The following is a 12,204-nucleotide window of genomic DNA, read 5'->3' as shown; positions in this document are numbered from 1 at the left end:
CAAATGTTGTGTTTTCAGGTCACCTGAGAGTGGGGCTTTTCTCTTGCCTCTGGGGAGATTATTCGATGACACAAAGCACGGCCTCAACAGGGGCAAAGCAAAATATCTCTTCTATTTATGTGTTCTTCATCCCTGCTCCCCTTCTCTTCCCAACCCCTGTTTCCTGAGATTCTCTCTTCCATGGTCAAAATGCAAACTTTAGGGTGAATTAGGGAATATTATCAGCAGCCCCTTTATTTTGAGTTCCGAGGGCTGTTTGTAAAGCACACTCAGCGTTTCATGCTCTTGCTTAAATCCCCTTTTCTCCTTTTTCTAGGCATTTGCAGACCAGCTCTGGGTGGGAATGAGGAAGATGATGCCCCAGGTGAGGTGTGAATTGGCTTCTCTTCCTTTTCCACCTCCTGCCAAAACTCAGAATTAATGCAGGCACAAAAACCTCCTGCATCCCACGGGGTTGGTGCTGCCTCAGCCTCATCCAGGATGGTGCTTGGGAAGCTTCCAGGAGCTGCTTGTCCTGTAAATAAAAAAGAATAGAAGTGGAAAGAAATAAAAAGAATAGAAATTTTCTTTCTCTAAATAAATACAAATGCAAAGAGAGGGGTGAATTTACCAGCATTATTGAACTGCTCCTGGGAAGAGGGGGAAGAAGGAAGCAAAGCAAAATCCCCAGAGTCCAAGAGGTGCCTGGGGCAAAGCAGCCACCCTGGCACTCCTGAAGTGCTCACCACAACTCCCTGGCTGCAGGTTTTACTTTTGCCACTTGCAAAGAAAACCCAAACCAAACCAAACACCTCAATTTTAGCCACACCATTGTAAAAAAATTCACTAAGCCACCGCTCAGCTCTTGTGGTTCCCAGATTTGGTTTTAATGTGATTTGTCAAAAAAAAAAAAAAAAAGGTTTAAAAAGTGTTTTTTTCAGGCTTGTGCTGAGGATTGCTCCTCGTTTAGTTAAAAAATAAAGCCTGGAAACTGTCAGAAGAGGGAGACAGAGCCCAGGAGTCGCTCGCCAGCTCTTACCCACCTTTGGGCACCCAAGGAAATGCCACCAGCCTCCAGCTTCCAAAATACTTTTGTTGTTAAAAAATGTTCCTAATGAAGCCAGTGCTGCAGACACCTTGCTCTTGGGAAAAAAAGAGACATTTTTCTCTTTGCATTTCACTTTGGAGATGCTTTTTTTCCTCTAAGCCTCTTCCCCACTCACCAGTCCAGGGCTGGGCACGATGCACACGGCTGTTTAATTCCTGCTGCCTGGGATCACCAAGTTGTGCTAAAACAGAAATATTTATTGCAAAGCTATTCTATTTCTTAAAGAAATGTCAGAAATGAGTATTCTTATCATTCCCTACCTCCTCATTAATGGTTGGTCTCCAGCAGAGGGGGAGTCACCACATCTCCAGGGCCAGCACCATTGCACCAATAAAACTATTTTTAGTTTCCAGATTGCTGGGGTCTCCTTTTCTGTGCACTGGGGATGAAAACTCACCTTGTTGTTCACGGGGAAGAGCTGGAAAGCTTCAGAAATGGGTGGTTTGCCCCTCTGCAAGCCTTTCCCAAACTTCCATCTTGTTCCAGGAGACGGAAGTTGTGTCTCCCTGGAGGTCTGACTCCTGGAAAAGCCCTTGGGAAAGGCTCTGCCCAGCAAGCTGCTCCTTTTTTGTCACCTGGGGATCTAACAGGAAGCCCCTATTTTTTAGGAAATGAGGTTAAATATAACTTTAAAGTTATATTTAAAGTGCAACAGCACCAGTGCCACCTCCCTCCCTGCCCAGCATGGAGCAAGTGGAAGTGATTTTGCAAAACCCAACAGAAGTCACATTTATTGCGTAAAAAAAACCCCCAAACAACGTCAGAAAAACCCAATAAGGAGACACACAAACACTCCAGGTAGCAAAAAGACCCCAGGGACCTCCTGGGCTTGCACAGTGCACTGATTTTTTTTTTTTTAGAACCCTCCAGTGTTCCTTTACAGTTTTCCCCCCAGAGTCTCTCGTGAACCTGAGAAAATAAATCCCATTATTTCCACCTTCACCATCCGCCCCCTTTTCAGTCCTCAGCCTCCTCACACTTTGCTGTGGCAGATGGCCCCTTCCTCCTCCTCTTCATCTTCCTCCTCCCCATCATTGACAGGGATGTAACCCCCTTCCTTGGGCAGGCACCAGCACCACCCTGCACCACTCAGATCCACTGCCCCAAAGCTGAAATCTCCCATCTCCAGGAGCTTGAAGTCAACGGTGTCCAGCTTGGAGTAGATGTCATCCAACTTCTGCCAGTACAGCCAAGCCATCACCAGGCCAATCACCTGCAAAGCACAAGGGTTAAAGCCACTGGACCACACAAATCCTTCCTTCTCATCCAGGAAGGTGTTCTCCTTCCTGGGATCTGTCAGCTGAACTTCTAAACTATGGAATTGTTTTGGTTGGAAAAGACCTTTAAGATCTTCCAGTCAACCATGATCCCAACTCTACCAAAGCCACCACCCCCACCCCATGTCCCTGGTAAAGCTTCAGTGAAATGATGTTGTGGTTGTCTGGAAAGAGAGAAGAAACATGTCCTGAAGTGCCACAGATAAATACAGAACCAGAGAATCACTCTGGTTGGAAAAGACCATCCAGTCCAACCATTAACTCAACGCCACCACCCCATGTCCCTCATCCCCACATCCCCAGGGCTCTGAAACCCCTCCAGGGATGATGGGGACTCCAGCCCTGCCCTGGGCAGCCTGGGCCAGGCCCTGACAACCCTTTCCAGGGAGAAATTCTTCCCCAGCTCCAACCTAAACCTCCCCTGGCACCACTTGAGTTGTGCCAAAAGTTCCTCTTGGCCCATCCCTTGTTCCTGGGGAGCAGAGCCCGACCCCCCCTGGCTCCAACCTCCTCTCAGGGGGTTGCAGAGAGCCACAAGGTCTCCCCTCAGCCTCCTCTGCTCCAGGATCAACACCCCCAGGCCCTCAGCTGCTCCTCACAACTTCTCCAGACCCTTCTTGCTCTCCAGACCCTTCCCCAGCTCCATTCCCTTCTCTGGACACTCTCCAGCCCCTCAAGACAAGAGAGGACAAGAACCATGGGACTTGATGACCTCAAAGATCTTTCCCAACCAAAACAATTCCACGATTCTGTAATTCTAACTCTGCCAAAGGAGAATTAAAAAAAAAAAAAAGCTGATTGCTCAACTCATTTAAGGCCAGGTCCATCTCATGGCTTCCCACATCACCTCAGCCAGCAGGACATGGATTGCTCGGACGTCACCAGCAGCATCACGGGGAGAGGAGCAGCAGCTCCTGCTCCAATGAAGTTACTGCTCCACTCGGGTTATTCCCCATCTCCCTGATGGCTGGCAGGGATTCTGTGATCCCTGGCTTGCAGGAAATTAAAAAATACTCTTTAAATCTTGAGAAGAAGAAGATTGAGAAGATGAGAAGGGGGGGAATATTTTCATCAGCACAAGATTTCAAGCTCTCGGCTTTGATTTCTGCCATTCATCTCCAACCCAAATTTGGTCCCTGAGAACAAGCACAGGGCCAGAACTGAGCTGTGAAAGCTTTAAGTCACCAGGGCTGGAGCTTGGTTTTGGTGGAGAAGGAAAAACAACGAACCCAAAGACCTGGTCAGAGAAACACCAAGCAAGGTCTTGTTTTTTCTCCTATCCCTCCAAATCCTGCAGAACCCCCCAGCTGGGGATGCAGGAGGCCAAGGCTGCTTGGATGATGCTCGGGGGTGGCTCTTGGCAAGTGCAGCTCCAGATAATGAGATTGTGCTGATCCACGTTTGCCAGCAGAGCCCTGAGGATTCCCAAAGTTCTAAAAGAATGCTGAGCTGTGTGGCTGGGATGCTTTTAGCATTATTTACTTATTAGCCTGTCATCACCAGCCAGATTCAAATCCTGCTGCTGAGCCACAAGCAAGCAAAACCCATTTGAAACAACAAATTTTAAAGCAAGTGTGTAATTTGTTCTCTGATTGTTTCCCCCCCCCCCCCTTAAACCAAGAGAGTAATTCAGGAAGGATCTGGGGCTTGCAATAAATCAAATGCAAATGAATTCTTCCAAAGCAAGCAGGTCGGGGGGGAGCATCACCCCCCTCCTGCTCAGGACTCAGCCTCCAGGTTTTGCTGGGGATTTCTTGAATGGAATAAAACGACCCCAAGTCCTCAATTGACAACCTGAATCACACACACACCCCCCAAGGCTTTGCTCTCCTCTGAGTTATGAACCATCTTCCTCCCCATCTCGCCTCGAAATCTCCTCCTGCACTTAATGAGAACAGAAAAAGCTGTCAGGAATATAGATGCATCCAATATCCCTGCTACCAAGGGCACCATGTTTTCCCCAAGTAAAGAGAATCCTACGGTGAGCACTGATTTTATTGCCCTGCAATCTGCAGGGAGGCCTCAGTGCAGAGGAGTGTGGTAAAAAAACGTAGCAAAAATCAGGCTAAAAACCTCCAAAAGCTGCTTTTCTCCCTGCCCTCCCCCTCCTCGGGCTGGCAACCCCCAGCAAGCAAGGGGAGAACCAGCTGGGGGTTGCTTGGGGGGCATTTTTAAAGGTCCCTGGCTGGGAGGTGCAGAACCCCCCCAGCCTCAGCCAGGCTCCAGTTTTATTTGGGGGGATTTAAATGCTCAGGGTGTGCACAGGATCAGCTGAGGAGCTGCTCCTAGAGCATGCAGGAGCAGTGGCATCCCTGCAATGAACCCACAGAGCTTTGCACCCCTAAAGCATGGAAGAAGTGGCAATATGGTTGGGTTTTTTTATATACATAAATATATATATAACATTTTTGCAGTCAAATCTGGTTTTCCCTGGCAGCACACTGCCCACCTCACAAAGCAAGGAGGGAAACTTTGGAAACCCAAAGCATTAGAAGCCATGAGGAGCCTTGCAGATACCTGGATTATTCTATTTCAAGCCACTAAGCCCAAAATGTTGCACTAGGAAGGTTTTTTTGTGTTTTTTTTTAAATATATTTAAGCACCCAGAATGGGAGGCAGATGGCTGTGGCCATTTCCCACCTCCCAGTAGCAGCTGAAAATGATCCAAACTTCAAAAATGAAGACACCAACCTGCAGAACACCTTTTTTGAGGCTTGAAAGAGTTGATCATCTGGATTTATACACTTAGGAGGGAACAAGCACCTCTACACCTGTTATTCTGTAGCTGCTCCCCAGGGAAAGCTTTGGAGATGGATGAAATTTCAGAGCAAAACCAAGGCAGCAACAATTTACTGCCAGCTGGTTGTGCCATGGAGTTGATAAATACCAACCCTTGGCAGGGACCTTGCAGATTTTTTTTCTGTTTAATTGGACTCCTGCAACTTTCTGCTTCTTCAGGAGGGAGAAAAGGGGATGGAGAGCTTTTTTGTGCCTTTGTTTCCACCTCATTACAGGGGCTCCCTCTTTACCTTGCTAAGGAGGATGAAATCCCATGGGAGAGCATCCCCTGCAAAGATGTGGGCATGGAAAAGCTGGAGGTCATTTTCCTGAGGTCAGTCTAAAAGCTGCTGAATGAGCCCCTGGGTATGGCAAAGGGGAAAGAGCAAGACCCAAAGTTATTCAGCTTATTTTAATTACAAATGCACCTCATGCAGGCTGTGAACCCCCGGATAATCTCACTAGAGGCAGGGAAAGGAGGGCTCCGTGGCAGAAAAAATATTATTTTATGTCCTTTGCTGCACCTGCTGAAAGATCTGGGGCTGCTTGATAAATAAACACAAGTAGGAGGAGGCCACAGTGGGAATTTGCCCCTGGCTGCCTGTGACTAAATGAAAACATCTTCCTGACAGGCAGAGGAAACCCATCAGGGTTTGGCCTTGCTCTGCATGAGAAGGGCAAGGAGAGAGGATGGGGAAAGGAGGTAAAAAAAGAGAATGAAGGGGACTTCTGACAGGCAGAAAAATAATGGAGATGCTGCATTTTTGCTCAGCTCTGAATTAAGTCAAATGACCCCGACCACTTCCCCTCTCCTAACTGGGATTTTTTCAGCCCCTTGCTTGATGGTTTCCTTCCAAAAGGCAGAGAAAGGAACGATTTAAGAGCACATGGAAAATTCCTAACTCCCTCTGGCTCGTGGTGGCCAGGAGAGAGGCTGACAAGCTGGGACCTTCCCTGCCTCCTGAAGCACACAACAGGTCCCAGCATTTCTTCAGCTTTCCCTGATCCCACCCAGACGTGTAAGGAAACACAACAGAGCAGCCTGCCCTGTGCTCAGAGAAACCAGAAAAATGGAAAAAAACCCAACTTTTGGTATGATGGAAAGCTAAAATGTGATGGCTTCCCCCCCAGGAGCACAAAACCACAGCAACACCCAGAGCTCTGGGTGCTCTTTGCCAGCCAAAACTTTTCTTGGGTCTCTCTGCACCAGAACTGGGCTGATGGGGACTCCAGCCCTGCCCTGGGCAGCCTGGGCCAGACCCTGACAACCTTTTTGGGTGTCAATGCATCTGCTGAACCCAAAGCTCCAGGCACTGTCCCCTCCCTGCATCACCAGTGCCAGCCAAGATTCTCACCCCAGCTTTCTGCTGGCAGGAGCTGGGAATGAAGCTGTTTCTGGGCTGACAGCTCCTGGCAGCACAGATGGCCATTTATAACATAACTCCCTCCCAAAACTCGACAGAATCCAATCTGATTTATATTTAAAACCTGGAAATGGGGAGCAGATGGGGGCGAATGAGGTTCTGCAGCATTTCAGGGCACGCCAGGAAAAAAAAATCCCAACGCTCGCTCAAAAAGCACTTGATCTTCATCAAGGCTCAGCAACCCCCTTTGCCAGCTCTGGTTTGATTCTCCATCCTTCCCAATTAAGAGCTTCCTGTTGGCTGGCTAATGGGGAACACACCAGGAGGCTCCTGCAATGGCCTCTTGACATCCTAGGAGGCAGATGGAAGTGGTCGCTGCTATTCCAGAACGTTCTCACCCCATTTCTGGGCCCATTCCCTCTCCTGGATGAGCAGGGTTGCTCATCTTTGGAGAAAGCACTTGAGAAAGAGGGAGCATCCCAGGTAGGACAGGCACAAAGTGCTCCCTCATCCTGGATTTTAATTTGAGGCCATCTGAGAACTGTTCAGAAGGCTCAGGGGAAACCTCATCCTGATGTTCCAGAACTTCCAGGGGGGCTGCAAAGCAGCTGGAGACTCCCTGTTCACAAGGAGTCCCATGGACAAGGGGCAATGGGCACAAGGTGCTCCTGGGGAGATTCCCATAGGATACCAGATGAAAATTTTTCATCCTGAGCACAGTCAGACATTGGAATGGTCTCCCAGGGGGAGGGGTGGGTTCCCCCACTTTGAAAAGTTTGAAGTCTCAGCACCCCATCCAGCTGAGATTTCATCTCATATAAACAATAATATTGTTTATTATTATCCAGAAGGATTGGAGCAGATGGTCCTTGAGGTCCCTTCCAAGCTGACATTCTATCAAAGTCCACCCTTTGAAAAATTATTTCCCCATCAGCTTCTGCTTTATCCAACCTTTATCCAACACTGCTTTTCACCACAAGCAGAAACACACAAAAAAACCCATTTCATTCCCATTTAGATAAAACCCCATATCTGGCAAACATCACAAATACCTCCCCTGAGGCAAACCCAATGTCACATCCCAGGAGATAAAAAGACTTTTTGCTTGGGAGCCTTGAAAGGAACTCCCTGAAGGCTCAAAGCAACTCGAAATCACCAAAGTTTGGTCAAAAATAATTCTGGAAAGAGAGAGCTTCACCTCCTTGCTAGCACAGTGCCCAGAGTGGTGCAGAGGGGTAGCCCCAGCTGCCAGCCCAAATTTCTCTCCTTGTGGGACCCCAGTGATGAAAAGTTTTGTTCCCTGTGCTGGGAAGTCACTGGGAGCCTCAGGCAGCTCAAGGGGAAATTCATCAGAATTGGTGAAGGTGATTTGGGTTAAAATTTATGCTCTGTTTGAAGAGAGCTGGATAAACAAACAGGAAAGGATGCACTGTGCTACAGTCCTGCTTTTCCCTGCTGTTCCTTAACCCAGGACTAAGCTGCCAGGAGCAGGTTGGGAAGCACCAGAAGCTGCTCAGTTTGCTGAGGATGCTCCAGGAAGAGCCACGACGCTTCCCACCCGAGACAAAGATGCAAACAGAGGGGGGAAAAAAAGAACCAAAACTGTGAAATTTTCCTCCTCCAGACCCTGACCGGATGCAGGATGTACCTGAGGAAGCAGCAGGGAGCAAACGATGCCCAAAGTGGCCTCGAAGTTGTCTTTGAGCCAGAGCCCCACGGCGTGGATGCAGCCTCGGACGTGGATCACATCGAGCAGCTCCAGGCGCTGGAAGCAGAGGGGAGAGGAGCACCACAGGGCTGAGATCTTGGGTTTGGGGAGGAAATGTTACCTGTTGCATTTCCCCCTTCTTGGAAACCAAAGGAGTGGTGTGAGAAGTGCTGGGGAATTGATTTCTGGGGATTAGACCCTTAACTTGGGTCGTTTTTTGCCAAAAAAAAACCCCATCCCCGGGAGCTACGGATTGGTACCCGTGGATGCTGCCATCACTGTCACCCTCGAGGGCCTCAGAATCAGCTTCTCTCCTTCCACCAAGCCTCAAAACTCATCTGAGGAGCTGCACTGCCCAGGGCTGATGGAGCAGAGAGCTGGATGCTCCCAGAGAGGCCACCTCAAAGCTTCCAGGGAATTCGAGCCTGCCCAAGCTTGGCTGTGCCTGAGCAACACCCTGCCAGGAAAAAGCACTAAAAATGAATGTCTGCATTTATCTAGCTGCAGTAGCAGCCATCCCAGGTGAGGAAGAGCAGAGAAATGGGTTATTTGAAGGGGTTTGGGCAAGGAGAATCAAATTTTCTATGGAAGGAGGAAAAAGCCAAGGTTACCTCTTTATCCAGGGTCCTGTACCCACACAGGGTGTTCACAACTTCTCCAGGGATCTGCAAACAGAGAGTTGGTGACCAGACTTAGAGCAGAGGAAGCCAAAGGGGAAATGCAAGAAATAAGAATAAATAATAAATTAGAATAAGAATTTAAAAAAAAAAAAAAAAAAAAAAAGCAATAGAAGAGCTCACCCATTCTCAGGGTTGCACAAGGCAACCCCAACCCCTCACTTGGCTACCCCAGGCTCCTTTTTGTCCCAGTGCAATGCTGGGGTTTTAAATTCTTTCTTTTAAAACCACTTTTCTCTCTGGTTTCTGGTGGCTGGGAGGATGCTCAGGTCCAGTGCTTTTGCAGTGATTTGAACTGGGACCAGTTCCACATCCCCCGAGCATTTTGCAAACCTCTGTTGTCTCCTTTATTTCTGGCCACTTTTTCCTAACACCTTCAGTCCTGCCCCTCCCTCACAATAAAGGGAATTTCACAGGTATTAAATCTATCAAGCTCTGCAGAAAACAAGGAGGAATTACCCCAAAGTCTCCCAGCACTTTGGGGAGGATTTTAGGGATTCCCAAGGCTTTGTTGGCCAACAAAAATGTTCCAAGATTTACAAATACTGAGAGAAATCCCAGCCAAACACTGCTGCTCAGTGACTTTTAGAAAACAAAAATCAAACCCAATTTCTCTGCTTCTGCTAGGATGGAAAACCAGAACATTTTGGGTTATAAAATTGCATCTTGCTCATCTGAAAGCAAAAAACAAAAGTGGGAGAGCAGCTCCAGCACATCCTGGCTTTGGGACTTTGCACCTCTCAGGACTGATCTTCTGACAGCTTTGGGGTTTTTTTGGGGGGCTGATTCACAGATAAAACAGCAGCTTCCCTAACACCATTTCCAAAAGGGCCTTGTGGCCATAAAATGTGCTGAAATTATTGTGCTTTCAGAAAGATGGCTTTGACATCCAGTAAAAGCTCACGGACAACAAAACAAAACAAAACCACCTCGTGCTTTGGAAGCACAGAGAAGATGAGAAAGAGAAATGTGCACATTGAGGGGGAAATGATGCTTTCCTCCAAGACAAGGCATCAAAAAAATGCTGGCCAGGCTCCAGCTTGTTCCTCCTGTGGCTGCCAGGGAAATTATCCCAGAGTTACCCCACCAAGAGCTTCTCTACCCACCTCCTTACTCAGGGTGCTCTCAAAACCCCATCTGGCACCACTTCAAGACACTGTTTCCCAACTGGGCTTGGTTAAGGAGATTAATTAGTCCCTGGGTGTATGAAAAACCTGCAGGGAAATGCAGAGCTCAGCAGCAAAGCATCCCTGAGGGGCACTGAGAGGGATCTCAGCTGGATTGGGACCACATGACTGGAACCTGCTATGCTCTGGAGGTCAAGGCTGTTTCTGCAGTGGCAGAAAGGGACCTGAACATGACCAAGGATCTTCCTGTTTGGGTGACATTTCAAAATTAAACCACTTTTCTCGACAGCTTTCAGTGGCCCCTGGTTTTTCAGTCTCCCTTTTGCAGCCAAACTGGGACCTTTGTGGGTGAAACGTCCTTTGGATGGAGCTCATCTGGCTCTGGCACAAACCCAGCCCCACTTTTCTTCCTTCTCCATTTCATTAACCAAGGGTTTCACAATCCTCTCCAGTCCTGACCATCCAGCCGAGTAATTCCCTCAGCACTTGGGGTTTAGGGGACAGAAAATCAGGTTTTAGCCTCCAGGGACCTTTGGCAAGGTCTTTGGTGGAAGGGAAGGTCAGAGCTGAACTGCAAGGCCCAAGACAAAACCAAGCAGAAACATTTCTTCTTCCAGAATGCATTTTGATGCCTTCAGGGCTCCCAAAAGAGCAACACATGCAGACTTTATTTAAACCCCTCGAGGGCCAAGGATTGCAAGCCTTGCACTTTTTTTTTTTTTAATTTAATCAACTGCTTTTGTCCCCCACATTGGTGCCAAATGGTGCCACTTTTGACCAGGGCTCCAGAGGTGCTGGCAGAGGCACAGGCACACTGTGGCTTCCCTGGAGGAGGCAAAAAGGTGTTGGAAAACCATTTTAAAAAAGCACTTAGAGATGAGGCTCCCAGCCCTAGGTAGCTGCAGATTTGCTTTTCAGTTCTCCCTGGGAAGACCTGAAGGTTTCTGACCTCTGAGAATGCTCTGCCAAGTAGTCAGAGCATTTGGGAAGGATTCTGCTCTCATTAATGCAACTCAACCTGTCCTGAAGGAAACCCCAGGGTATCCCAGGGAACACAAAGCTCTTGGAGGCTTTTGTGATAAAAAGAAAGGAATTTCTTGGAAAAGAGGCTGGGTTTAGGGCTGTGTTTAATGACAAGTCAAAACCATACTGCAACCAACCTCCTAACCCACGTTTCAAGCTCCTTCCTTCAGACAAGCTCACTCCTACCAGCACCTTTTGTTCTCCAAAACATTACATTTCTACACGTTTCTACAAAACATTACATTCTCCAAAATATTACGATTCCAAATGACCTCTCCTGGCACCTCTCTGCTGAAATCTCCAAGGTTCTCTGAGGCAAAATGTTGCTGGGCTCTCAACCTCTCACTCAGGAAAGCCTGAGAAGGACACGAGAAGGGTTTCTTGCCTTACAAACCAGTGGGATCTATAAATGAGTTTATAAAAGGTTATTCCCAGCAAGGAGACCACACTATGACCCAATCAGGTTTGTCCCTGGTCCCTTCTTCAGCCCAAATTCCTTCTCCCACCTCCTCAGCCCACAAAGAAAAACCCCACAGCAACTCCAGCAATTTCAGCAAACAGCTACAAACTGAGACATAAAGGCAGTGATGGGGGTGGGGGCCTCACTCTATTTTTTAAGCTAAATTTTTATTAGATGGTGTTTTTGTGCTGCAGACAGCAGAAAATTCCCACAGGAGCTGGCTCTCTCAGTCCATTTTGTGCACTGCTGGCACTGCATCCAGCTGGTTTCTTAATCAAAAATGCTTTGCAGTGCCAAAAATCAAATCTTTGCAGAGCCAGGCTCCATCTCTCTACCAGGTTACTGCTCATCCCCAGAAATGCTCCCATTTCTCATGGAGATTTAGGTGCATTTAGTGGGGTTTTGCTTCCCATAAAGCACTCTGGCTGTCAGAGCCACGTTCATGGGCTTTAATTCTTGAAAAAATTTAACATCAACTTCCCTTTCCAGGAGTTCCAGTCCTTCACTAGAACATCCTCCAGAGCAACAGGAAGCCCCAAAATTTTTAATTTCTTACCCTACTACATAAATCACCCACGATTCCTTCTCCCTCCCAACTGCCCAGTGCACCAAGGGCTTTTTTTTTTTGTTTGTTTTTTTTGCCACATTGTCACCCAAAACCACCCGGGGAGTGTCAGGACCCTGACTAATGCACTTGTCTCTC

At 47.9% G+C, this 12,204-nt stretch overlaps 1 protein-coding gene across 2 annotated transcripts in view; it reads right to left on the bottom strand.

Moving 5' to 3' along the window:
* Positions 1-1,883: 1,883 nt before the first annotated feature.
* LOC139788808 (tetraspanin-15-like) overlaps positions 1,884-12,204 on the bottom strand; it is a 29,527-nt gene continuing 19,206 nt past the window's right edge. For both annotated transcript variants that reach the window (XM_071729035.1, XM_071729036.1), the window contains exons 6-8: positions 8,826-8,879; positions 8,155-8,271; positions 1,884-2,300 (exon numbers count right to left, since the gene is read on the bottom strand). In XM_071729035.1, coding sequence (XP_071585136.1) covers positions 2,061-2,300; positions 8,155-8,271; positions 8,826-8,879 — 411 coding nt within the window. In that variant the 3' untranslated portion in view covers positions 1,884-2,060. The remainder of the gene's footprint in view (positions 2,301-8,154; positions 8,272-8,825; positions 8,880-12,204) is intronic.

The sequence above is a fragment of the Heliangelus exortis genome, chromosome 30 (assembly GCF_036169615.1).
Source record: "Heliangelus exortis chromosome 30, bHelExo1.hap1, whole genome shotgun sequence".
Classification (NCBI taxonomy): Eukaryota; Metazoa; Chordata; class Aves; order Apodiformes; family Trochilidae; genus Heliangelus; species Heliangelus exortis.
Note: the sequence above shows the minus strand (reverse complement) of the source record. Positions and strands in the feature narration are given on the sequence as shown.